Source organism: Cryptomeria japonica, chromosome 11 (assembly GCF_030272615.1).
Source record: "Cryptomeria japonica chromosome 11, Sugi_1.0, whole genome shotgun sequence".
Classification (NCBI taxonomy): domain Eukaryota; kingdom Viridiplantae; phylum Streptophyta; class Pinopsida; order Cupressales; family Cupressaceae; genus Cryptomeria; species Cryptomeria japonica.
In genome coordinates, this window is record NC_081415.1 from 377,870,887 (window position 1) to 377,896,112 (window position 25,226).

At 38.5% G+C, this 25,226-nt stretch overlaps 1 protein-coding gene across 4 annotated transcripts in view; it reads left to right on the forward strand.

Annotated features, from left to right (window-relative positions):
- The window catches only part of LOC131069487 (E3 ubiquitin-protein ligase RKP), a 103,640-nt gene that overhangs the window by 23,019 nt on the left and 55,395 nt on the right, over positions 1-25,226 (forward strand). For all 4 annotated transcript variants that reach the window (XM_058004946.2, XM_058004945.2, XM_058004943.2 and 1 more), the window contains exon 3: positions 10,423-11,247. In XM_058004946.2, the coding sequence (XP_057860929.2) occupies positions 10,423-11,247 (825 nt within the window). The remainder of the gene's footprint in view (positions 1-10,422; positions 11,248-25,226) is intronic.

Below are 25,226 nucleotides of genomic sequence, written 5' to 3' on the forward strand. Positions count from 1 at the left end.
ACCCAACATCAAAGATTCAGATCAGTTTCTTTATTTATAAGCAGATTACATGAACAGTATATATCAGATTACTTATCTGATTGTAGTGCCAATCTAGGGCAGATTCAAACCACGTATATGCAGCTGTAGTATATCTTTAGAGAGAGCAGAATATCAACATCACTTGGAGAAGGAGATCGCTGAAGTATAGGACACCACTTTGCCCAGCAAGCTGCCCAATGGATTCGCTCAATGATCAGATAGACTTGCAGCATTATGAAGACTTAGATCGCTTTCTATCCTTCCAAGTTTGCTGACTAAATTCGCATAAGGCTAACGGCTTATGGTATGTTTTCTTGATGAAGATAATACCAGTTTGAAGTGTGAAATGAATCTTATTTATATACAAGATTCATGTTCAAGTTTTCCCCAAGTCGGCTTTAACAAAATTGCCACCATTTTACATATTTTAAGTTTGCCCTTTTTGGCGCCCAATTTGGGGCCTACATGAATTGCAAGTTATACCATGTTTCATTTTGGGCCCAACCCTATTAGACATGTAATCGCTTAACCTTATTTCAATATGATTAATATTTTAATTGCCAGTAGGCATCATTAAAATATAATCCGAACTTAGCTATCCATTTTCAACACTCCCTCTTAGCTAGAGAGGATTATAACAAGCTATCACATATTGTCATAATACATAATGAACCTCTTCATCTTACATTGCCCGCAGAGGATGAAGGGTGATTTGCTAGAAACCAACAAAACTTCCCATCTTACATTGCCCGCAGAGGATGGATCCACCTTGCATTGCCCGCAGAGGGTGACTCCACCTTGCATTGCCCGCAGAGGGTGGAGGATGCAAACTAAATTGCATTATTGAGATTGAGACTCCCTCTCAATCAATGCTATGTCCTCCACAATTCCAAGCTTCTCTTTGAAGTACTCAAACTTCACTCGAGCTAGAGGCTTGGTGAGAACATTTGAAACCTGTTCATCAGTGCTGATATATTTCAGCTGGATGGCACCTCTTTGTGCCATATCATGAACGTAGTGATAATGAGTTTCCACATGTTTTGACCTGTCATGGAACACAGAATTGTTAGACATTTTAATACAACTTTGATTATCACAATAAATAACAGTGGACTCCGAAGGTTGTCCAAACAACCCAGCAAGAAGCTTGTGAAGCCAAACTGCTTCTCTAGTTGCCACACTTGAAGTAATGTATTCAACTTCTGCAGTACTTAATGCAACTGAGGACTGTTTCCTACTGGCCCAAGAGATCATGGCGGAACCCAAGCTAAAACAGATTCTTGAAGTGTTTTTCCTGTCAATAACACTTCCAGCCCAATTAGAATCAGAGTAGCCTTCCAAATTGATTACTGTGTTGATTGGATACTTCAGCCCATAGCCAATTGTTCCACGCAAGTATCTCAGGATGTGCTTGGCTGTCACCAAGTGAACATGCTTTGGCTGGTTCATGAATTGGCTAAGTGCACTCACTACATAGCAAATATCTGGTCTAGTGTTGACTAGATACATCAAGGATCCAATCAACTGCCTGTACTCTGAAGGATCTGCAAAATCAGAGTTAGCTGCAGAAATACTCAACTTCTTCAAGTTAGTTTCCATAGGAGTAGACATTGGTTTGCAATCCATCATACCAAATCTTTTTAATATATCAATAGTGTATTTACCTTGACTTAGAATAATTTCATTAGGTCTTTGCCAAACTTCTAACCCTAGAAAGTAATGCATTAGACCTAGATCCTTCATTTCAAATTCAGTAGCTAATTCTTTCTTACACCTAATGATGAGACTATCTTCACCAGTTAGAAATAAGTCATCAACATATAAAACCAGAATTAGCATTTCACCATTAAATACTTTAAAGTAAATGTTAGGATCAACATCATTCTTATAGAATCCTAAACTAACTAAGTACTTATCAATTCTTTCATACCAAGCTCTAGGAGCTTGCTTGAGGCCATAGAGAGCTTTCTTCAATCTGCACACATGAGTCTCTCTATTATGAATCTCATAACCTTTAGGTTGTTCAATATAGACTTCTTCCTCAATAACACCATTAAGGAAGACAGTCTTTACATCCATTTGATGTAATTTCCAACCTTTGGCTGCATCAATAGCTATAATAGTTCAAATAGAAGTATATTTAGCAACAGGAGCAAATGTTTCTTCATAATCTATGCCTTCCTTTTGAGAAAAACGACGAGCTACAAATCTAGTTTTATATTTTTCTATACTACCATTAGCAGCATGTTTAATTTTAAACAACCGTTTGGAAGAAACAATAGACTTACCTTTAGGTCTAGGCACAACATCCCAGACATCATTCTTGATGATGGATTGATACTCTTCGTCCATAGCTAACTTCCATGCTTGCTGGTTCATAGCTTCTTTTATGCTGGATGGTTCAGCCTCAATGATGTTGCACATCATTGCAACATAGTCAATGACCTTTTGAGGTCTCTTACTTTCTTTGAAAGTGCCACTAGGAGCTGCAAACTTTTCTGCATCTTGAATTGTGCTTCTAACCCAAAGGGGTCTTTTCTTGCTAACTGCAATATCTCTAGGTCCATCAGTTGGAACTAGAGGCTCAGGAGGATCATCATGCTCAATAGGTTCAGGAGGCTCAATAGGCTCCCTCTGAATCTTAGGGTTAGTATCACTATCCATATCTTGATTATCATTAACTTCTTTATCATTATCAATAAGAGAACCTTTAGATTTCTTGAAAGCAATATTTTCTTTAAAGGTGACATCACTAATTACCTCAATGTACCTTTGACTAGGAATGTAGATGCGAAATGCCTTGGAAAATTCACTATATCCAACAAGGATACCCTTCTTCCCGGAAGGCTCTAACTTAGTCCTCTTTTCCTTTGGCACATGAACATAGACATGACTTCCAAAGATCCTTAGGTGGCTGATATCTGGTTTGACTCCTGTGAAAGCTTCCTCGGGAGTTATGTTCTTCAGGTTACAACGAGGACATCTATTTTGAATGTACACAACAGTCTTGGATGCTTCAGCCCATAAGAAGATTTGCAAGTCCTGATCGTGAATCATAGCTTTGGTAGCTTCAACAATGGTTCTATTCTTTCATTCAGCTACACCATTTTGCTGAGGATTGTAGGGAATGCAAAACTTCCTCTTAATTCCTGTTTCTGCACAAAATTCATTGAAGCTACTTGAGGTGCATTCACCTCCATTGTCAGATCTTAACACTTTAATCCTTTTACCAGACATATTTTCAGCTAGAGCTTTAAGTTCTTTAAACCTACTTAACACTTCATCAGATTCTTTAGATTTTAGAAAGTAAATCCAAGTCTTTCTAGAAAAATCATCTACAAATGTAACATAGTATAGAAATCCGCTAGGTGAAGGAACATACATAGGTCCACATGGATCAAAATGAACAAGTGCTAGTTTTTCTTTAGCTCTACTTTCACTTTTATGAAATGGACTTTTAGTGTTCTTACCTAATGCACAACCTTTGCAAGCATCATCATGAGATTGATTAAGTTTAGGCATACCTTTAACCATCCTTTCAAGTGAAGGAAGTGCCTGATAGTGAAGATGACCGAGCCTTCAATGCCATAGCTCGCTAGATTCAGGAGCTTCATGAATGAGTGCTCGAATGGGGTTAGTTGAAAGCTTATACAAATTATCATATCTATTTCCAATAACACGAGCGGATTTAATACTAGATTTCTTAGGCCATGCAAGTACTTTACCCTAAAAAAATGCTATTTGATAACCTTTATCTTCTAGGGCAGAAATAAAAATTAAATTCCTCTTAATTCCAGGGACAAATAAAATATCACTAAGATGCAAGGACATACCAGATTCTAAATTTAAAGAAGTACTACCAAAGCCTCTTATCGAATACCGTGCATCATCACCAATTACCACATGAAGATTGGACTCTTTCTCCATCAAGTCTAAGAGATGCTCTCGATATCCTGTGATTTGTCTAGATGCACCACTGTCTATCAACCAAGTGTTGCTATCGGTTGGCACATTGCTGGAGAAAGCAGAAATGAAGAGATAGTCTTCATTATCCTCTGAGTTTGCAACTTCATTCAGGTTGGCCTCCCCTTGCATGGGTGAATTTTGACATTCTTTGGCATAATGTCCAAACTTGTCGCATCTGAAGCAATGGACACGTGAAAGATCCCTTGGCTTCTTCCTTGAATCGAAAGCTGGAGGTCTGAAGTCTCTATCTCTTTTGAAGTTGTTCTTCTTCCAATGGCCTCCCTTCCTTCTAACATGTTGAGATGCAAGCACATGTTGATCTCCTCCATGAGAGCCTTTATGCATTTCTCTGGCAGCTAGTCGTGACTCCTCTTGAATGCAATCTGATTGGAGGCGATCGAAGGAAGGGAATTCAGCTCTTCCACTTATGCTTTGAATGAAGGGATCCCAAGAGTCAGGAAGACCATTCAACGCAATCATGACAATATCTTTGTCGACAACCTCGCTTCCAATGGCATTGAGTTGGTCCTTCAATTCTGAAATCTTCATGAAGAAGGACATGATTGAATCTCCTTTGCACATTCTGACTTGAAGAAGTTGTTGCCTCAATGTGAGTGTCCGGCTGATGTTGTTGATCTCATATATCCCTTCTAGATGTTTGAACATCTCCCGGGCTGTCTTCAATTTGGAAATGACCGGAACAAGATGATCCTTCACGGGATCAATAAGGAACTTCTTTGCTTTGAGGGCATTCTTCTTGAATTGCTTTAGCTCTTCCGGATCCGAAGGTTCAGTCAGATCCATATCTTCCACAAACTTTAACAGCTTTAATTCTTCAAGAGCAAGGAGGACACAAACCTTCCATGATGTGAAATTGAGGGCACCTTCAAGTCTATCCTCTACTTTCAGACCTGTAACCATCTTGCAAAACTAAAACAACAAACTGAAAGTGAAGGGCAACTAATAATCTGATTATTTGAATGAACCTAAAGCTTTGATACCATGTTAAATTTAGGCAATCAGATGTTAATCTAATTAATTAAATTATAATCAGACTGAGAATAAGCAGAAATAACAATAAAGCACATGACACAAATACCCTGGGAAAACCTCCCTCTTGGAGGAAAAACCCAGCATCAAAGATTCAGATCAGTTCCTTTATTTATAAGCAGATTACATGAACAATATATATCAGATTACTTATTTGATTGTAGTGCCAATCTAGGGCAGATTCAAACCAAGTATATGCAGCTGTAGTATATCTTTAGAGAGAGCAGAATATCGACATCACTTGGAGAAGGAGATCGCTGAAGTATAGGGCACCACTTTGCCCAGCAAGCCGCCCAATGGATTCGCTCAATGATCAGATAGACTTGCAGCAGTATGAAGACTTAGATCGCTTTCTATCCTTCCAAGTTCACTGACTAAATTCGCATAAGGCTAACGGCTTATGGTATGTTTTCTTGATGAAGATAATATCAGTTTGAAGTGTGAAATGAATCTTATTTATATACAAGATTCATGTTCAAGATTTTCACCAAGTCGGCTTTAACAAAATTGCCGCCATTTTACATATTTTAAGTTTGCCCTTTTTGGCGCCCAATTTGGGGCCTACACAAATTGCAAGTTATACCACGTTTCATTTTGGGCCCAGCCCTATTAGACATGTAATCGCTTAACCTTATTACAATATGATTAATATTTTAATTGCCACTAGGCATCATTAAAATATAATTCGAACTTAGCTATCCATTTTCAACATCATTGACATTGAAAAGTTCACACATAAGCTTTTTCTCTCTAGTTGCATGTTGGGGTCTTGATGCACTTTTGACATTTAAGTGAAAAACACTCTTCCGAGTCACTCAATTGAATTTGGTCTATTTTGTCATTAATATTGAAAAGTTCATGTACTTTTTTCCACTTAGGTGACTTTTAGTTCTAATTTTGAAATTGATTTTCTATAGCTCTTCCATATTACACTTACATGACCAAAATCACACCTCTTCCATATTACACTTAAATGACCAAAAGCATGCCTTTTGACCTGCTAGGACTTATCCCACTACTCAAATTGACTTGTTTATCACTTATCCCACTTGAAATTCATTCAAAAGTGACAATTCTTCTTATGAGCATGCATCTACACAAATTATGTACCTGTTTAAAGTGCTTGAACTTCAAACATGACATTTAGTCTCTTAGGCATGCTCATGACTTATGCACCTTTTTCCAACTTGAAATAATGAAAAAATGTTTATGCTATTGAAATGCCTATAAAAAAAAACAAAAGAAGTTTTTCTCTCTTTTTCTACATTCTTTTTAACATATTTAGATATTCTGATTACAAACTAACTTACCCCAAATTACTTTTTCTCCTATGCTCTTCCCTACTTTTGTGTTAAGGAAATTTTCCTTTTGGAACCCTGGTATGGTAGTACTCATCGCAGCCATGTATGTTCCCCCCAAAAAATGAAATACATTTCAGGAAAATACCTAGGAAAAAGAAGGAAAAAAGACATGGAATTCTTTTCAAGTAAATATCACAAAAGCATGTAAAATGAACTTTCCATAGAAATTTTAATTTCAGGTCAATCAATCAAGTTTAGAGAGAGAGAGTTTGTGTGTGTGTTACCATTGGATACCTTTACAAATAAATGAAGGTTTCAATCAAAGTTTGATGACTCGGACTTGCCACGGACTCGGCAGCCCAAATATTGGACTCGAACTCGGACTCGGACTTAGACTCGGCAAAAACTCGGAAAAGGACTCGGCAAAAATAAATCCGTTGTTTTACAAAAAATAAGAAATTAATGCATTTAAAGAAATTAAGAGCCATAATTGAAACATTACATGTCATATGATCTCCAAACACTCAATATTTGAAATTTCATCATTCATACTTAGTTTCAAACTTTTAAATGTATAACAGCAGCATAAGTTTATAAATGTTTACAAAATTACATATAATGATATGTCCAAATGTGAAAAACCACAAACTAAACAGAAGACTACATCTTCCTCTTTCAAAATCAAAGTCCTCATCTTCATCCTCCTCCATTTCATCCAATCCTATTGCTTCTGCTTCTTGTTCTGCTCCTCTCTCTTTCTTTGCAAGATCTTCTTCGGTAAGGAGGACATCATCACCATCATTTTGTTCATTGATGGTCCAGTCACTATATGGATCAATTTCATCCAAGTCAATGGTATCATGTGAAACACCCTCCACCTTTCTAGTGCGAAGGCGAAGTTTGTACCGAACGAAGACAAGATCATTGAGGCGCTTCTGTGTCAACCAATTTCTCTTCTTTGTGTGAATGCTCTCAAGTAAACTCCAATTCTGTTCACACTTAGAAGCACTACGTGTCTGGGATAAAACACGAATGATTATCTTTTGAAGATTGGGCATGCCAGTTCCATAATTCTCCCACCATAAATCTACATAAAAACATTTAGAAATATTAGAGTTGAGAAAAAAATGTAACAATCAAGTTTCTAGTATTTTTCTCGTAGTATTGAACTAAATTTTTTACCTTGTTGTTTCCCTCTTCTATCAGTTGCTTGTTGTGAAGAGAAGAGTCTCCCCTCTACACCCTTGTAGATTTTGAACAATGAACATTTCCAAATTCATAAATAGATAGTCAAACTCAACAATGAACATTTCCAAATTCATAAATAAAGACATAGCAAATGTCAAATCTCACCTCCAACTCATCAAGAACCTTGTCTCTCAACTCAGGATCAGGTGCCATCTTATCAATGCAAGCAACAACACGTGCCACGACCTCCTCATCAACCCTAAATGAATCATAGAAGTAGAATTTCGGGTTCAAAAAGTATTCGAAGGCATGTATCGGTTGGTAGAGTTGGTCCACCTACGATCAATGATGCGCCAAAGGATTTCACATTTTCTTGTATTTCCGCCATATTAATGTGAAATGGTCTCTTTGGCCCTATCCATGGCCTCATAAATAAAACCCGTCGACATGCCCTCTCCATCCATCATATGAAGAACCCTTACCAAAGGTTCTATCACCTAAAAAAATGAAAACAAATTTTAAATTAGTACAAAATTAACCCTTAAAAAAACAACAAATAGATTATCTTGTATAAAGTTTACGTTTGTGTTTGTTACTTACCCCAATCAACTCCTCTCCACTTTTGGTGAATTCTTCATTAAAAACAATGCTTACAATCTTCTCTGCTTCATCTCTTTTGGTGTATGTAGACTCCAACCAAGCATCAGACACAAATGTTTGCTTAAGATGAGGAATGGCACCAAGAATGCTTCGCAAAGTTGAGGAAGTGGCTAGCAAATCGTGTCACTCCAGGTCGCACAAGGTCCTTGCCATTTGTGTGTTTTCTCATCAAAGCAAGGACCCAAGTATGGTTGTAGATGAATTTGGTGACATTTTTTGCATCTTCAACCACCATTTTTACCCATGCAATCTTCCCAATGTCCTCTAACAACAATTCCAAGCAATGTGCAGCACAAGGACTCCATGTAATTGTAGGACACCTTTCCATAAGCATCCTACCTGTAGCTACATATGTAGTTGTGTTGTTCATGATAATTTTGACAACATTATCAACTCCAACTTCCTAGATCACCCCATCCAATCGATTACACAAAGTGTTTGCATTTTTTATTTCATTTGAGGCATCAATAGACTTTAGGAATACCATTGCACCATTTGAAGCCACCAAGAAGTTGAGGAGAGTCCTATTCCTTCCATCTGTCCATCCATCCGATATTATGCTGCATCCTTTTCTCCTCCAAAATCTATTTTGATCATCAACTGCAACTTGTGTATTTTTGACGGCTTGCTCTAGCAATTGCCCACTGAAATCTCTACCTGTTGGGGCCTTAAACCCCTTGCATGCAATTGTAAATGCATTAACCAAAACTTCCCAATACACATTGTTCGTTGCATTGAAAGGTAAGTTATTTTAATACTAAAAGTTTGCCGCTGCTATCCTTGCTTGCTTATGTTTCTCTCTATTCCATCCTGTACCTTCAAGTGAAGGTTGTGCTCCTGGAACATTGCATGGAACAAAGTAATTAGGGTTTGATCTAAGAGGAGTCTCACTAGTCTCACCCTCATTGTCACCAAAAGACGAAAGTGGTTGACGTAAACTTGGGCTTTCGCGACCAAGGGGACTTGAAGTGGACAATGTGGGATTCATTGCAACTGCTATGACTTCTTTCGGTTTTTGCCTTTCTTCCTTTTGCATATCATACTCAGCAAGAAGGGCCTTCATCTCTCTAATAATCTCTAGAGTTGTTTTGTCGCATTTCTCCACATTTTGTCCAGGTATTTGTGCAAGGTGGTATTTTAATCTTTTGATTCCACTAGTCATCCATTTGCCACATTCCGTACAAGTGATCTCTCTCTTTTTGTTTCCTGGTATACCATACTTCCATGCTTTTTCTTTTTGTATTCTTGGCTTTGGGGTTGCCCTTGGAGTTGAACTTGCCATTGCTGTTTTAACATGAGAAAAAAAAAAAAATTAGTAGGGTTTTGTGGAAAATCAACAAAAATAATGACAATGAATTATTTGAAAAAAAGAAAAAAATGTAAGGAAATAAGTTAGGAAGGGAAATATAAATTTTTTTGGTAGCATATCCCCTTATTTTTCAAGATTTTTTTGATTTTCAAAACATGGAAATGAAAAAAAAAGAGAGAAAAATCCTTACCCGGATCTCTTCTGCTGTTTTGATCTTGTTTCCACTCCTTCAAACCCTACAGATTTGTTTTGAGCAATACCAAATTTTAAAAGTGAGCAAAAGTAAAATAAAAAACCTATTAAAACCTTGGCTGGGCATCCAAAACTTGCCGTCAACTCGCGAGTCCCAACTGTAGACTTGGGCAATCCTTGGCACAGACTCGCGAGTCTTGTGCCTGGACTCTCTTGGACTCGGGTTGTGAGTCCATGGCGAGTTGGCTTGGCCTGCCACCAGACTTGTGAGTCTAGGCAAGTCCGGGCTGAGTTTGTGGAGTCCTCAAACTACGGTTTCAATAGAGAAGGCTAGAAAAATGAAAAAAATGTGGTGTCAAATGGAGGTTTTTGGCTACAATGATAGAACTTAAAAATTAGCTCCAATGCTCAATCTTAACTTCTTGGATCAGTTGAAACTTGAAAGCCATATAAATCAGATCAAGGTAACTTAAGTTCCTTATTCACCAAGGGAAGTTTTTATATTCCCCCGTTTCAATGTAAAATATAAAGCCTTACATGTTAAATTAAGTGTTTAACATGCTGTATGTCTTATTGTTCTGAGGTGTCCTAATGTCAACCATCTTGCATATAAATGTTGGAATTTGAATAATTTTTTTAGCTGTATGAGATGAAGTGCTTAAATAACTTGATAGATCCTTTGGAGTTGCTATTTGAGTCATAAGATAATTATTTGGAAACTGTTCTTATTCTCAGGTTGAAGAGATGCAATGGGAATTGTGCCGACTATTGATACACTTCAGTCCGTTATCCCCATCACAACCACCAGGTTTAGTGTTCAGGACATTTTTGCAGACACTTGTTTGGAAGAATAGAGGAGCAGATCGTAATATGCCTCCACCAGGTCTTTCAAATAACTCAGTGCTTGTTTCAGTTTATACAGTACTGCTGCGTTTCTTATCTGAAGGTTTTGGTATGGATGATGTATGTGATTTGATGAAAGGCTCAATGGAGAAATCTGATAGTGTAGGACTTCTTCACAGGAAAGGAAAAAGAAGATTTCCTATTGGTCTATTTCTAAGAGCAGATTCACATTGTATTGATTTTTCCAGGTTGGGTGGGACATTCACCCATCTTCTTAAAACTAACCCAACTCAAGTTGAAGATCTAAAAGAAATTGAGTGGGATGAAGGTTGCATGGAGGTTGAGGAGAGCAAAGTAACACATTCTACTGGACAAAAACCTTCTTGTTGTTCAGGCACTACTACAACATGCATGAGCAGTGGGAAAAACCCTGTAAAATTTATCAGCAAGTGTTCGAATAGCCATGGAAATGCTATTCCAGAGAGGGCAGCACATGTTAGTACAGAATGTGGTAGAAGGAACTATAATAACGAGATTGTAGATAAACCTAGTTCAAGTGAGCATTCAGACTCTGGTCTTACATATCAATCAATTCAGCAGAACAAACAAGCAGAACTAAGATTGATTCAAGTATTATCTGGTTCTTTAAGGGAAGAAGAGTTGCTTGATACCATGGTTTTGCTCTATCATTTGGGTCTGGCTCCAAATTTTAAGCAGGTAACTAAGCATCAATGATTTGAGAATTTTTGTACTAATAAAAGCTACTGTAGAATTCTGGATTATTACATTTGTTTTTACTTTTTCAGTTTTTGGGATTGTTTTACTTATGTTTTAGCAATAGATATGGTAGTCCCAATTATTGTTTATGCAATAGAAATTTAGAAGCTTATAAAATGTTCAATACCTTGTAATTTGAAGATGTGAAATGCATGAAATACATAATGTCATGCATTATATTTTTGCTATTTTGTAGTTTTACCTTGGGAACTGTGAAGATTTGTGTATATTTGAGGCAGTTCTCAAGGAAGAATTCATTTTGTCATTAGCCAATTATTTTATTTATTTATTGTTGTCTAATCAAATGAAGAGGCCAGTTTTGTAAGATTTGCCTTAGCTAAATCTACCCAAAACCAAAATGCTAATAGCTAATCTAAATTATAATCGAAGGCTTAATTTAATAGAAGTATCTAGTCTATTCATTAGTAATTTAAATAAAAATTACATGTTTTCCTCCTTTTGGATAAATGAGTCACGATGGCACCGTCCAAGAGGAAATGAGTTCAATGAAGTGATGAGCTAACTTAATCAAGTAGAGATGTTGGTGGCACTTGATGAGGTATAGATGGCACCTAATTGTCAATCAAGGATTGATGGGACAAATGTGACAAATGATTGCCTCCATGAAGGATGACACACTATGATTAGCTACCTACAAATAACATATTTTTACCGAGTAAACTCAATGAGGCATCGACTACACCTACTTATCACCAATCAAGGATTGATGAGGCAAATGTGTCAAATGATTGCTTCCCATGAAGGATGGCACACGCCATGACTAGCTATCTTGGAAGGTTCAATAAAATATTACACTAGTTCCCTCCCTTAAGTGTAACTTAGAGAACACAAAATTGGGTCTTGAGAAGGAGTGCCATGTTAATCACTCGTTTATATAGAAACCCAACCCACAAATTCTTCCCTTACCCTAGAGAGAGAGACAATCCCCCCAAAGAAAGAAAGCTGGAATGAGGCAGGACTAGGTAGCCTCCCACAATGGATAGTCTTCTACTCCTTACAAAGGCCATAGATTAAAGCCCTTCATATAAGAGAGAGAATGTCGAAGTAGATACTCATAACAATTATTAAAGGAGGTCCCCTTGCATCAAATGATTTATAAGAAATAACCCTCGTGTTTTATATATTCTAATCAAGACCCTAATTCTCGACTTAATGACACTATTAACATTATATCCTATCTAGGTCGTATATTCCTTAATGATACATTCTCCACTTAGTCATTTCATTACTTTCAAAGATCAAAATTCAAGCTGACAAGACCTTACAACTCATTCCTTAGGGTTGGTAGACAACGCAGACTGCAAAAGACTTGGTTTATTCAATGAAAAGAGGGGATCCCCATTTGCAATGGGGCGATGTGTGAAAACCTAGCAACACTACTTTGACATTCTCTCTTTTCCATGAGGGGCTTTTATCTATGTGCTTTGTAAGGAGTTAAGGAGGCTATTCATTGTGGGGGGCCACCTAGTCCTTCCTCTTCCATCTTTTCTGAGGGAATTGCCTTCTCTCTGGGGAAAAGGCAAGGAAGGGGATATATGGGTTGGGTTTCTACTGCTCTTTCCATCTCTTTCTTCGAGAGAATGTCAAAGTAGTGTTGCGACATTTTCACACATCGCCCCATTGCAAATGGGGATCCCTTCTTTTCATCGAATAAACCAAGTCTTTTGTAGTTTGTGTTGTCTACCAACCCTAAGGAATGAGTTGTAAGGTCTTGTAGGTTTGGATTTTGATCTTTGAAAGTAATGAAATGACTAAGTAGAGAATGTATTGTTAAGCAATATACGACCTAGATAGGATATAATGTTCTGATTAATTAAGAAAAACAAGTTTTCAGGACCCGAAACCTTTAACATAGGAAATTAAGATAAGTCATCAAAGAGTCCCGAGCATAAAAACTGCTTACAAAACGACTGGCAAAAAAGCCAGCAAGCCAAAAAGACAACAAAAGAAAGAAACAACAAAGAATTTAGGAAGGCACTACACAGTTATAGTCTTCAGAAGGTCTTCCGCCTTTTTCACCAACTGGTCATAGGTGGCTGCAACAGCTTTGAGATCATCCAGGTCCTTATTAGGCTTCTTTTCTTTCTTTTTTCCTCTGGTTCTAGTTCTGGGTCCTTGAGCATCTCCCGTGCCTTCAGTGTCAAGGTCAATATCCTGGGTATCCTTCTCCTCGTCCAATTTGCTGATGAGAGTTTTAGTATTGCCAGCAGAAACCTTTAGGATGTCTAAACTTTGCTCTGCAATACTCTTGAGGCAATCCTCAATTTTGTTGACTTTACTAACAGTGCTCGATATAGTTTGATCCATAGCGTCAGCAAGAGTTTTCCTCTCTAGCAGGTCTTTCTCTATTTTCTCAAATTTGGGGTTGAAGGAGTCTCTTATATTTTCAGCTTTTGCAATAGTATTTTTTAGATCCTCAATATAATCAGCCATAGTCTTCCCTTCCCCAATGTTGATAGTTTCCAGAATCTGAATTCTGTGGCTGAGCTTCTTGTTGTCATCCACAACTTTCTTGTAACTAGTTATTAACCACTCCATGGTGTCCATAAAACCTTTCATACCCTCAGGAGGAGGGTTTGGGGGAAGATCAATCTTACCGGAGTTGTCCTGTTCCTTTTTTGGAGTGTCACCAACAGTAGCTGTGTCGTCAACCCTATGAACCTCTCCAATGGTCACCTTCTCCAGGTTCTGTTTAGCTTCCGAAATCTTTTCCTGCTTATGAGCCTCCAGCTCCTTCACATTCTCCACCTTTCTCTTATGCTTGTTTTTAGTCTGAGTATGGACTTTAGTTTTCTTTTTCAAAGAACCCTGAGGTTTCTCCTTCTTTGAGTCTTCAGAGACGACCTCCTCCTCCGAGGAGCTAATCTGGAGGATTTTGCCTTTAGGTTTTTTGCCCTTTGAGGAAGAAGGTCTAGTTTTCATATATTTCCTCTTCTTACCAATTTCAAATTCCGAGTCATCCAAACTCTCCTTAGAGTCGCTCGTTGGGTCACTGTTGGAACCCTCATCCACTGAAAAAACAGAGTTCGACCCATCCTCCTCAGAGTCAATAGAGGGCTGCGGGCGGGCAATCTGATTAGCCTTGAGATGGTCGTAAATAAGAACCATTAAGCCTTGATGCATGGCAGTGTCCCTCATAGGGTTCTCTTTATAGGCCTCAATGGTGGCATTCATAGAGCATAACAAAAAAAAAGGAAAGTTGACCTTCTCATCATGCCTAAAATGATTCAACAAAACAAAATGGTAGCCGTATACTTTAGTAAATCTACCATCCAATATAATATAACACATTATAACAAAAAGGACCTCCCGCCATGGTTTAACAAAAGCCCTAGAGGGATAGTAAGTTTTACTTAGCTTCACCAGACGTTTTTTCTCCTTGTCAGTTTCAGGATATCTGTCAATGGCCTTCTTACTCACTTTTCTGTCTCTATAGAAGTTGCTTCCTTCCCTTCGGAGACCCGTGGCTTGGGCGATAAGATCTTCATCTATGACAACAGACTGGTCTCCCATTTTCAAAGTGCCCTTTCTCCAGTTTTTGCAGAAGAAACTGGTGACCGTGCCATCCCGTCCATGGAGTCTCTCCATAAATTTAGAAAACCCACCCTTCTGCAAAATATTCCAGACCTCCTCCTTCTGCTTCCATTCCTTGCAGCTACTAGGTTCGTATCGACGTCTATTTCCGCCCATGTTTTCGCTGTTCAGAGTAGAAAAATGAAACTTGCAGAGAGTTTTAGACAGAAAGTTTCTCGGAGCTACCAAATTTACCCAGAAAGCATGGGAAGTGATAGAATGAGTATTATAATAAATGGTGCTGACAATATTATAATAACTCGGAGTACTCCATTTAGTCTGTTTCATTATTGTTTTTGTCCATCAAAAATCTTTGGAGTGCTACTATATCGGTCCTTAAAAATGATTAGTCTGACATCCTCAAGGAGTCCTTGTTCTCCCATCCACGTGATCATTTCATCTTTATTGACCGCCGCGTTGGCTGCCCAGTCAGCAGACCCATTGGCTTCACGGTAGATATGAGATATGTAACTTTTTTCAAAAGTGCTAATAAGGTCTCTAGCGGCTTTTATAATATTATTGATAGACCATGAGGGTGTAGAGGTCCCCTTGAGACATTTAATGATGTTGTTTGAATCCCCTTCAATCCATATGAAGGGGCAATTCCATCTTTTAGCAAGGAGAATTCCTTGGAGAGCTGCCATTGCTTCTACTTTGTGGTTTGTATGATTCCCTATTGGGACAGCAATCAATATACCTTTATCATCTCTAAGAATAGCTCCACAACCTGCAAGGCCCGGATTACCTTTTGTAGCACCATCAAAATTGACTTTGAACCAACCATGAGGGGGAGTTTGCCATCTTGCTTCAAGTCTTTTGTTTTGCTTGGGGTCAGAGCTACCAGCATTCTTCAAATTCTCTGAACTTAAAATGTTAGATTCCAGGGGGTTGGTCGAAAAACAGGGACTCCCAATGATCCCAATATTCTCCACAATCGCCCATTGTATTTTCTGGAACACAATATCTTGATTGAGGGATGTGTCCCTGAAGATAGATTGTTTCTTTCTTTCCATAATCCCCACAGAATGTGAGGAAGTGATAGCTGCCACAGAGATCTCAAAAAGGAGTTAGACCAATGGATATTCCAGGAGTAGAACAACTCACTGATAGTTTTAGGAAACACCCAATCAATGCTAAAACTTTTAAGAAATCTTTCCCAGAAATCTTTCCCAGACCGAGGCAGAAAAGGAACAGTGGATGGCTAGGTGGCTTCCTCCTTAAGACATAGAGCACATCTATTAGGAAAGGCAAAACCTCTACCCTTGAGGTTATCTAGGGTCAAGATTTTATTTTGAGGTATAGTCCAATAGAAAAAGTTGATTTTGGGGGTCAGCCCTTAATCCAAGCTTTAGACCAGAAAGGATTATCATGCGGGGTGGAGGAGAGAACACCATACATTGAAGAAACAGTAATGATACCTTTGGGTTCATATTTCCAAATGAGGGAGTCTTCCTCTTTGTTCAACCAGACCGAAGACAGGTGGATCTTGAGCATTATGAGGCTTGGGTGGATACTTTCAATGTTTTGCCATTTACTGCCAGTCCAATACCCTTCAACTAAGGTGCCAAAAATTCTAATATAGGAGGGAGCATGAGGGGCCCATTCAGGGAAATCAGTCAAGGGTTTATCAAAAAGCCAGAGGTCTTCCTAGAATTTAACTCTTCTACCATTTCCAACTTTCCATATAACTCCTTTAGCAATGCTTTCTCTGCACTTAGTGGCATGATTCCATATATGGGACCCATTAATACTGATTTCCGAATTGATAAAAGAAGAAAGAGAAGAGGACGGAAGAGAGTACTTACTTCGCTAGATTTTACACCATTCAGTATCTGAATGGAACATTCTCCAGACTTGCTTGGACAAGAGAGGTTCATTTAAGGTCCGGATTCTTCTCAGGCCCAGACCTCCTTTACTTTTCGGTCTGCATACCTGATCCCATTCTCCAGACTTGCTTGGACAGGAGAGCTTCATTTAAGGTCCGAATTCTTCTCAGGCCCAGACCTCCTTTACTTTTCGGTCTGTATACCTGATCCCAAGCCACAAGAGACATTCTTTTCTTGTCCTCAACCCCTGACCATAGAAATTTTCTTTGAATTTTCTCAATTGCATCAGCATACTTAACTGGAATTCTGAAAAGGCTTAGGGCATAGATCGGTATGCTTTGAAGAGAAGCTTTTAGAAGTTGAAGCTTTCCAGCTTGACTCAAAAGGGCTCCTTTCCAACCAGCTAATTTTTTATGAAATTTATCCACTAATGAGCTCCGAAAAGGATCAGGAGGTGCAATGCCCATGGGGAGGCCAAGATAGGTCGCAGGAAGATCAACAATCCTACATTCTAGGATTCTGCTGATTCTTTGTTGTCTTCTCTCTGGAGTATTGATGAAAAAAACTTCACTTTTGACCCAATTAATGAGCTGACCAGAAGCTGAGGCAAACTTACCAAGAGTATTCTTCAGGGTTCTAGCTTCAGAGATACTTGATTCCCCCATGATAATAGTATCGTCCACAAACTGTTGATGGGAACAAATAAGGTCAGTAGAAGAAGGTCGGAGTCCCTTAAAAGATCCTTGCATAACCATATTTTCCATGGACCTACCAAAACATTCTGCCATAATGATGAAGAGGATAGGGGAAATGGGATCCCTTGCCTTAGTCCTCTAGAAGCTTGGAAGAAGGGGGAAGGGGAACCATTAACAAGAACAACAAAAGAGGCTGAAGTAATAAGCTTGCTGAAGAGGTGAACACATTTAGTGGAAAAACCATAAGCCATAAGAACCTTCACAAGAAAAGGCCAGTCAACCCGGTCGTAGGCCTTGGAGAGATCAAGCTTAAGGATGAGACTGTGCTTCTTGGCCCTAACAAGAGAATGAATATTCTCATGGACAGTTATAATGGAGTCGAGAATTTGTCTTCCAGGGACAAAACCATTTTGCTGATGATTAATCAAATAAGGAAGGACAGTCAGAATTCTGGTGGTAAGAACCTTGAAAATAATCTTATAAAAAGAGTTGCATAAATTGATTGTTCTAAACTTGTCCATAGAGTTTGCACCTTGCATTTTGGGAATGAGAGCAATGAAAGTACCATTGATTTCTTTCAAAAGTCTTCTAGTCCCGAAAAATTCCTTGACCCCATTGGAGACATCTTTCTCGAGTATGTCCCAGATATCTTGGAAAAAGAACATGGGGAAACCTTCTGGACCAGGAGCTTTGTTACCATCAAAGGAAAAAACAACATTTTTGATTTCCAAGATCGAAGGAATGGAAGAAAGGGAGACATTCATCTGTTCATCAATGAGACAGGGAATATTTTGAAGGAAAGAAGATTGAGAATCAGCATCCAAACTGTGATCCCTCCTAAGAAGATCCGAAAAGTATCTTTTAGCTTCATTCCTTATTTCTTCCTCCTTGACCAGCTCCCCATTATCCACAATAAGTTTGGTTATCCTATTAGACACTTTATGCTTGATAGTCGACATATGAAAAAATCTTGTATTCCTATCTCCTTCCTTTAGCCAAATGCATCTTGATCTCTGCTTTCAGAAAGTTTCCTCTTTAGCAATGATTTCATGGTATTTTTTAAGAGTCTCATTTTCATCAGCAATGGACACAGTACTGAAACCATCCTTCTGAATTTGGTCCTGTAGTTTTTAAGGTCATCTTGAACTTTACCTTTAGCCTCAAAGATATTCCCAAAACTGGATTTATTCCAGAGTCTTATATTGTCCTTTACACTTTTAAGTTTCTTTATAACTCTGTACCTAGCAGTTCCCTCAACTTGGATACTCCACCATTTCTGAATATTATGGGTGATATCTGGGTGATGAGTCCACATTTTTTCAAATCTAAAAGGAAAGTGTCTCCTTCTATTAATAGGGTCAGCAATGAAGGTGATAGGAAAATGATCTGACCCAACCCGGATGTGGGCAGACAGAGAACAAAAATAATGTCTGTATCAATCATCTGAGATGAGAGTCCTGTCAAGGTGAACTTGGATAAGATCATTGCTAGTTCTCCTATTAGTCCACGTGTAATTACAACCCTGTATCTCCACATCGTTGAGAACCTGAGTGTTAATAAAGTCCATTAGGGCCAGCGTACTTTCCAATTGAGAGGGGCTTCCTCCAAATTTTTCCTCCTCTCTCAAAGGAGTATTAAAATCTCCCATGACCAGCCAGCTAAATTTTTTGAAGCTATCCCTAACTTCTATAAGTTTTTTCTAGAAGGAATTTCTAGCTTTCAAGGTATTGGGAGCATAAATTTTAGTGAGGACCCATGAAGTTCCATCTTTTAAATGCTCAAATCTAATGCATGAGAAATTTTTTTCCTGAATAAGAACATGGCCTTTGACATTATTAAGGTTCCAAATGGTAGCTATGCTTGAACTACCACCACTGATATTACCATTTTTGAAAAACTTCAAAGATTCAACTTTTTCTCTACTCATTTTGGTCTCTTGACTAAGAAAAACATCAGGTTTACTATCCCTTATCATATTCCTAATGATATCATGTTTATGAGGATTATTAAGTCCCCTAATATTCCAAGAGATAACCTTCATAGTTACTTACTGATTCCTAACTCCTTAAGAGTCTCCTGGGTCCCATCTGCAATGTTCTTACTGGCCTCATTGTCTCAACTTTATGGTTAGAGGGTCGACTTGGGGAAGAGGAGATATACCCAACATCAACTTGAGCTATTCTGTTGGATTTCCTTAGTTGAGAAGCCGAGGGAGTGGTTCCTTTCTTATTCTTGTATTTTGGTATTTTCCAGTCAGCTTCTTTCTCTAGAGCCGCTTCCGGGTTACTGAGGATTCTGGAAATTTCATCTTCATTACCCCAGTTAGGGATTCTGGAACCATTTAAATCACTGTTTACAGTTTTTGAATTTTGGTCTGAATCCTAAAGGTTCATACCCAATATTGCACATTTTTGGGCTTCTTGCATTTCATAAATTGTCATGAGCGGTGAAGAGTCAGTCTTTTCTTCTTGGGAGCCAGGGATCTCCCCTTCCTCAGGTTGATCCTCTATCTTTTTTGTTTCGGCATATCTGCATCATGGGCTATCCCTACACAAAACCTAGCATGAGTGAGTCTCCTTTTTGAAGCTGTGACTGGGTCTATAGAGAGGAGTTCACCAAGGGAGCTTGCAATTCCTGAGAAGATGCTTTCTGCCCAATATTCAAGAGGCAAACCTGGTAACTTCATCCATACTGGGACTTGTGCCAAAAGAGAGTCGTTCATGTTCAGATTCGGGTGCCATTTTCGAAGAACCAAAGCTGTCTTTCCTACCATCTAGGGACTTCCACAAAGTATCCTTAATTTATCTTCACTAAAGGCCTTTAGGCATAGCCGAGATTTCAACACTAGCCTTCAGAGCCCATTTTCGTATGACATAAGTCCTAGCAACTTCGATGTTTGGACGCGAACCCATAGATTTGCCTACCAGGGAGTTCGACATACTGTTTATATTATGATCCAAAACCAGATCAGGAATAGAGATAGCGAACTTTCCATTGGAAGGATCAGAAATATTCTTGATAGGAGGTAAAGAGGATTTACCAGATGGTTTTGTTCCAAAAAGGGATGACCATTTTCTATGTTCTTTTCCGATCTCCAAGGTCTCTTCACGTGGGCTGGGCCCCCCACTGTACCCCTCCCCCCAAAACCCGAAACCCTCTTTCTTCTCTGGCAGAGTACCGCTAGTCTGTGGAATGTCAACAACCTTCAGAATGTCCGGAGGCTTGTCCTTCTCTCCCATGGGGCCAGCTCCTTCGTTCTGGCCGCTCCCACCATTGGAACCAGAGTTCCCGCCTTGCAGAGAATTTGAATTTTGAATTCTCCCATTGCCGCTTCCTACTCCTCCCACAGGTAGTTGAGTATGGACAATAGTTGATAAATGGTGAGCTTGTAGATAGGATATAATGTTAATAGTCATTAAGTCGAGAATTAGGGTCTCGATGCATTGAGAAATCCAATGTGCTTATTGCTTTATCGTTCTAACTTCGCATTTTGGTAATCATGAACTTGATTGATACTTTGGATGCTGAGAAGAGGGCATTGTTGAGTGGATGATATCATTGTCAAAGGAAGAGATCACAATGATAGAACAAAGAATGCACATGTAGAGGAATGGAATGATGGATATATGGCTAAGTGTCAAGATAACCCTGAAAGCTGATATGAAGAAATTAAAGAGAAACAACCAAAATCTGGCTTAGTCTGGAAAAATTAATCCCCAAGGGTGAAAATGCGCTCCATAGCAAGGAATATAGTGTTTGGATGAATTTTGATGGTTTGTGGTAAGTTTGGAAGCAAGCATTGTTTGTTTTTAGGGTGTTTGTCCTGGAGACTTGGAAGGGAAGTCCGTAATCTTGAGCATAGTGAAATTTGGCAAGTATAGAAAAGAAAATCCTCGAAAGGGCCTACTAGTGAAGTTTGATTGTTTTTCATGAACTTACTATTTTTAGTAAGTTTCACTGTGGCCTTGATAGGCCTAATTTTGAGTTTGAACAAACTCACTATTTCTAGTAGTGTCTATTTTTAGTAAGTTTCACTGTGTCCTCATTTGCCCTAATTTTGAGTTTGGAAGAACTTACTATTTTTAATAAGTCTATTTTTGGAAAGTCTATCCTTGGCAACATGTGAGCACTGACTGTAGGAAGAACCAAGGCATCCAGTTCCAAATCCGAAAAGATTAATAAAACAGGCAGATGATCGAATTTTGGCTATGTTCGGAAATCCTCCTTCAAGATCCATATGCATCAATGAACTTTCCTTGGGCACAAATCCCAAGAGGAGGAGAAATCATCTTCAACTCAAAAATCCTCCTCCGAGTCCTATGTGCACCATTAAGGTCTCCTTGGGCACAAAACCCAAGGCAAGGAGGATTCATCCTTTTGCTTAAAATTCCTCCTATAGACCCCATATGTGCCCGAGCACTCTTAGGACATGGAAACTTTGAAAATTTCACCGAGTGTTGGAGAATTCCTTCCCCAAGCTTTAGTTGTGCCCATCCTCAAGAAGGGAAGAAACGACAAGTTTTCTAAGTATGGGAGAACTCCTTCCTCCTCCAAGTGCACTCAAGCATTCATGCAGGCATGGAAATGATGAAATTTGGCTAAGACATTGAAAATTCCTTCTATCCCTCTAGAATGCACCCAACTTCATGAAGACATGGAATAGTAGAAATTTGACTAAGTATGAAAAAACTTCTTCTCCATGGCTCAAATGCACTCAAGAACTCAGTAATATGAGGCAGAATTTGGTTGTGTGAAAAAAAATCCTAGACCCCCTCTTAAATGTGCCCATGGATGAGAAGTGTGTGGAGACATTAAATTGAAGTTCCTAAGGAGGTATTTTGATAAAACATGGCATTCTTGACAAGTCAGAAAATGATAAACATCAAGGATTCATCTATCCAATCGAAAGAAAACATTAGGACGTTAGGAGGCATGGATGTCCAATATGAGCAGATCTAGTTTATGACACCAAGTTCAACTAGAAATCTAGTTTCAGGAATTTCGTGGAGGGAGAATTCCAATTGTAGACATTCAAGGAAGACATTCAAAGTTCCTGAGCTCCTGTTCAAGTATTAAAGACATCAAGAATGTCATATTCGTCGATAAGGAAAGATATTCAAAGAAGGTGAATTCCCAAGCAAGTACATGGAAGGAAGAAAATAATCAAAGATAATTTTAGAAGAGTTGATCAAAATTAGATATCAGGTCCACATGGTGTCCGACATACTGAGGTGGCACTTGTCACCTTCTCTGGCCAATCAAATGTCTCCCAACTATCATGACCTGATTCATTGCGTTTTTTTGCCAAGAAAGGGATAATGGGTGCCCTTTTTTGGGCGATGAGCTATTAAATGCTTAGTGGGCATGCTATTTTAAGTGATGGGCTATTAAATGCATAGTGGGCATAATGCTTCATTAATGATTGAGACCCACTACCTAGCACCACATAGGTCATTTTTGGGTCAAACCCTAATCAGGGTTCCATCTTATAATCTTTGCCCTTGATTTCAAATCAATCTTGGCTGTTCAATTGTGGGAGGAGCTCTATAAAAGGCCTTGCCTTCTCATTTGTAATTCATAGCTAGCTCATTAGAAGTAGAGAACTCTTGCTCCTTAGAATAGAAGTAGAGCAGGAGGAGGAGAAGACATTGTTGCATATGACTTGGAGAAATAAAACTTGATTACATTGAAGTTATGGTGGATTCTTGTATATTTCAACTTGATGCATGGTATTCCTTCAATTTCTCAAATTGTTATAAGCGCATTGATGTTAATGGAAAATGTGACAATGTTTGATGAGTTTTAATGGTTCATACTTTTTGGGTTTAGATGATTTCAATTTGTTGTGTAAAGTTAGAGTGAGCACCTTTTTTATATGGATGCTTAACTTCGATCATTGAATGTACATTGTTCGTTATGATATGAAAATCCTTTGCATAACCCTTGGAAGATTGCACCGAAACTGTGGAGTTGTTCCTGAGCTTGGCGAAGTAGAAGTTGGTTTATGTGGACTTCATCCCTTGGAGCACTATTCATTGATATCATTGTCCTTAGGATTAGAATTAGGTTTCTCTAACCTTTTCCCTGAGCCCCTTTTTTATATGGATGCTTAACTTCGATCATTGATTGTACATTGTTCATCATGATGGTGTTCATTATGATATGAAAATCCTTTGCATAACCCTTGGAAGATTGCACTGGTCTTGTGGAGTTGTTGCTGAGCTTGGCGAAGCAGAAGTTGGTTTATGTGTACTTCATTCCTTGGAGCACTATTCATTGATATCATTGTCCTTAGGATTAGAATTAGGTTTCTCTAACCTTTTCCCCTTTAATTTTAGTTCATTTCAGTTGTGTTTGTTTGAAGAAGCATGACGAGATTGCAATATCCGATGAAGAAGTTCCAGCTAGCATTACAGAAGCAGTGAAGAACGATTCAAATGTAAGTCCCTTTGTGTTACTAGAATATCATGACCATTGAGCTTATCCATACGTCAGGTTCTGATAGAGAAGAACCTTGGAGTCACTCACCTGTATGATCTTTTGCAATCTTAGCATACACAGGATTTTGGTCAAGAAAGGATAAGATACCTTGGTATTTTATTTTGTCTTGGTGTGGTCATAAAACACCTGTCAACAGAATTGGAGCTAGGTGGGCTTGAACATCAAATCGTTCATTTTCACAAGTGAAGAACTAGTATGAACTTTCAAGTGTCAAATTTGAGATATGTTAGATCTTTCATATATCAAAAAATCCCCAAAAAGTGAAAAAAATCCAAAATCCAGAAAAAAACAGAAAACATGAAAATCAGAAAGTATTTCTAATGGATGGCGACTGTTTCATATTTCTTGCTGTCAAGATAGTCTCCTTGTGGACATCGCTTAGATTTAGGAAGATTTGAATGCACAATTGCACCCCAGGCATTTGTCTCAATTTGCCTTACCAGGGAGGTGTCGTATTCATGAAACCACCAAGCATGAAGAGATGAATTGCTTGACATTCTTGTCAAGGATATAATTAGTTCTATAAGGAAAAATCTTCTTTTGGGATGTTCCAAGACCAAAATTATGCATAAAGCCTGACGAGGAGGTTAGTGGAAATGATCCTTTCGCAAGATTCAAGTTGAGGATCTAGAGTCAAATTGAGATTGGTAAAATCCAACTTGAAGGCGTGTTGCTTTCTCATTGGTGCCAAATTCACAATGCACCACATTCGGAATTCACTTGTCCTATATGTGAAGAGGCCATCAACCAAGCTAGATGTTAGTTTGGGTTACCTAAATTACCAAGGGAATACATTTGGATCCAGTACCTTGAATATACGAGTCCACCATCGAAAGAACAAGGCATTGCAACACTTGATAAGGAAGAACATGGATTACAAGAAGATAGCACTAGTAGATTAGGCATTCAAGTGGAAGAAGATTGTTCATGCATAACACTAGTGGAAGAAGCTGTTGGAGGGAAGATCAAGGAAGCAATAAAAGGTATCCGGGCAAGAAGGAAAGCCCAAAATGATAGTCAACATATGAAGTCATTTGAGCATGAAGAATTGCAAGTTGCTGGAAATCATCAAGAATTCGAAGTGGAAAACATAGCTCATGAAGGAAGTGGTTGCAAGGATTGCCAAGATCTGTAAATCAAGGAAGAAAGGAATGATTCATTAACGAAAAAGGAAGAAAATGATTACAACTCATTGCAAGAAGGAATAGTCCTTGATTAAGAAGTTCATTCATGCATGCTCAAGATGGAAGAAATGATAAGCAACCTAAGGCAAGAAGGATTATTTGATGATCAATGGGTCACT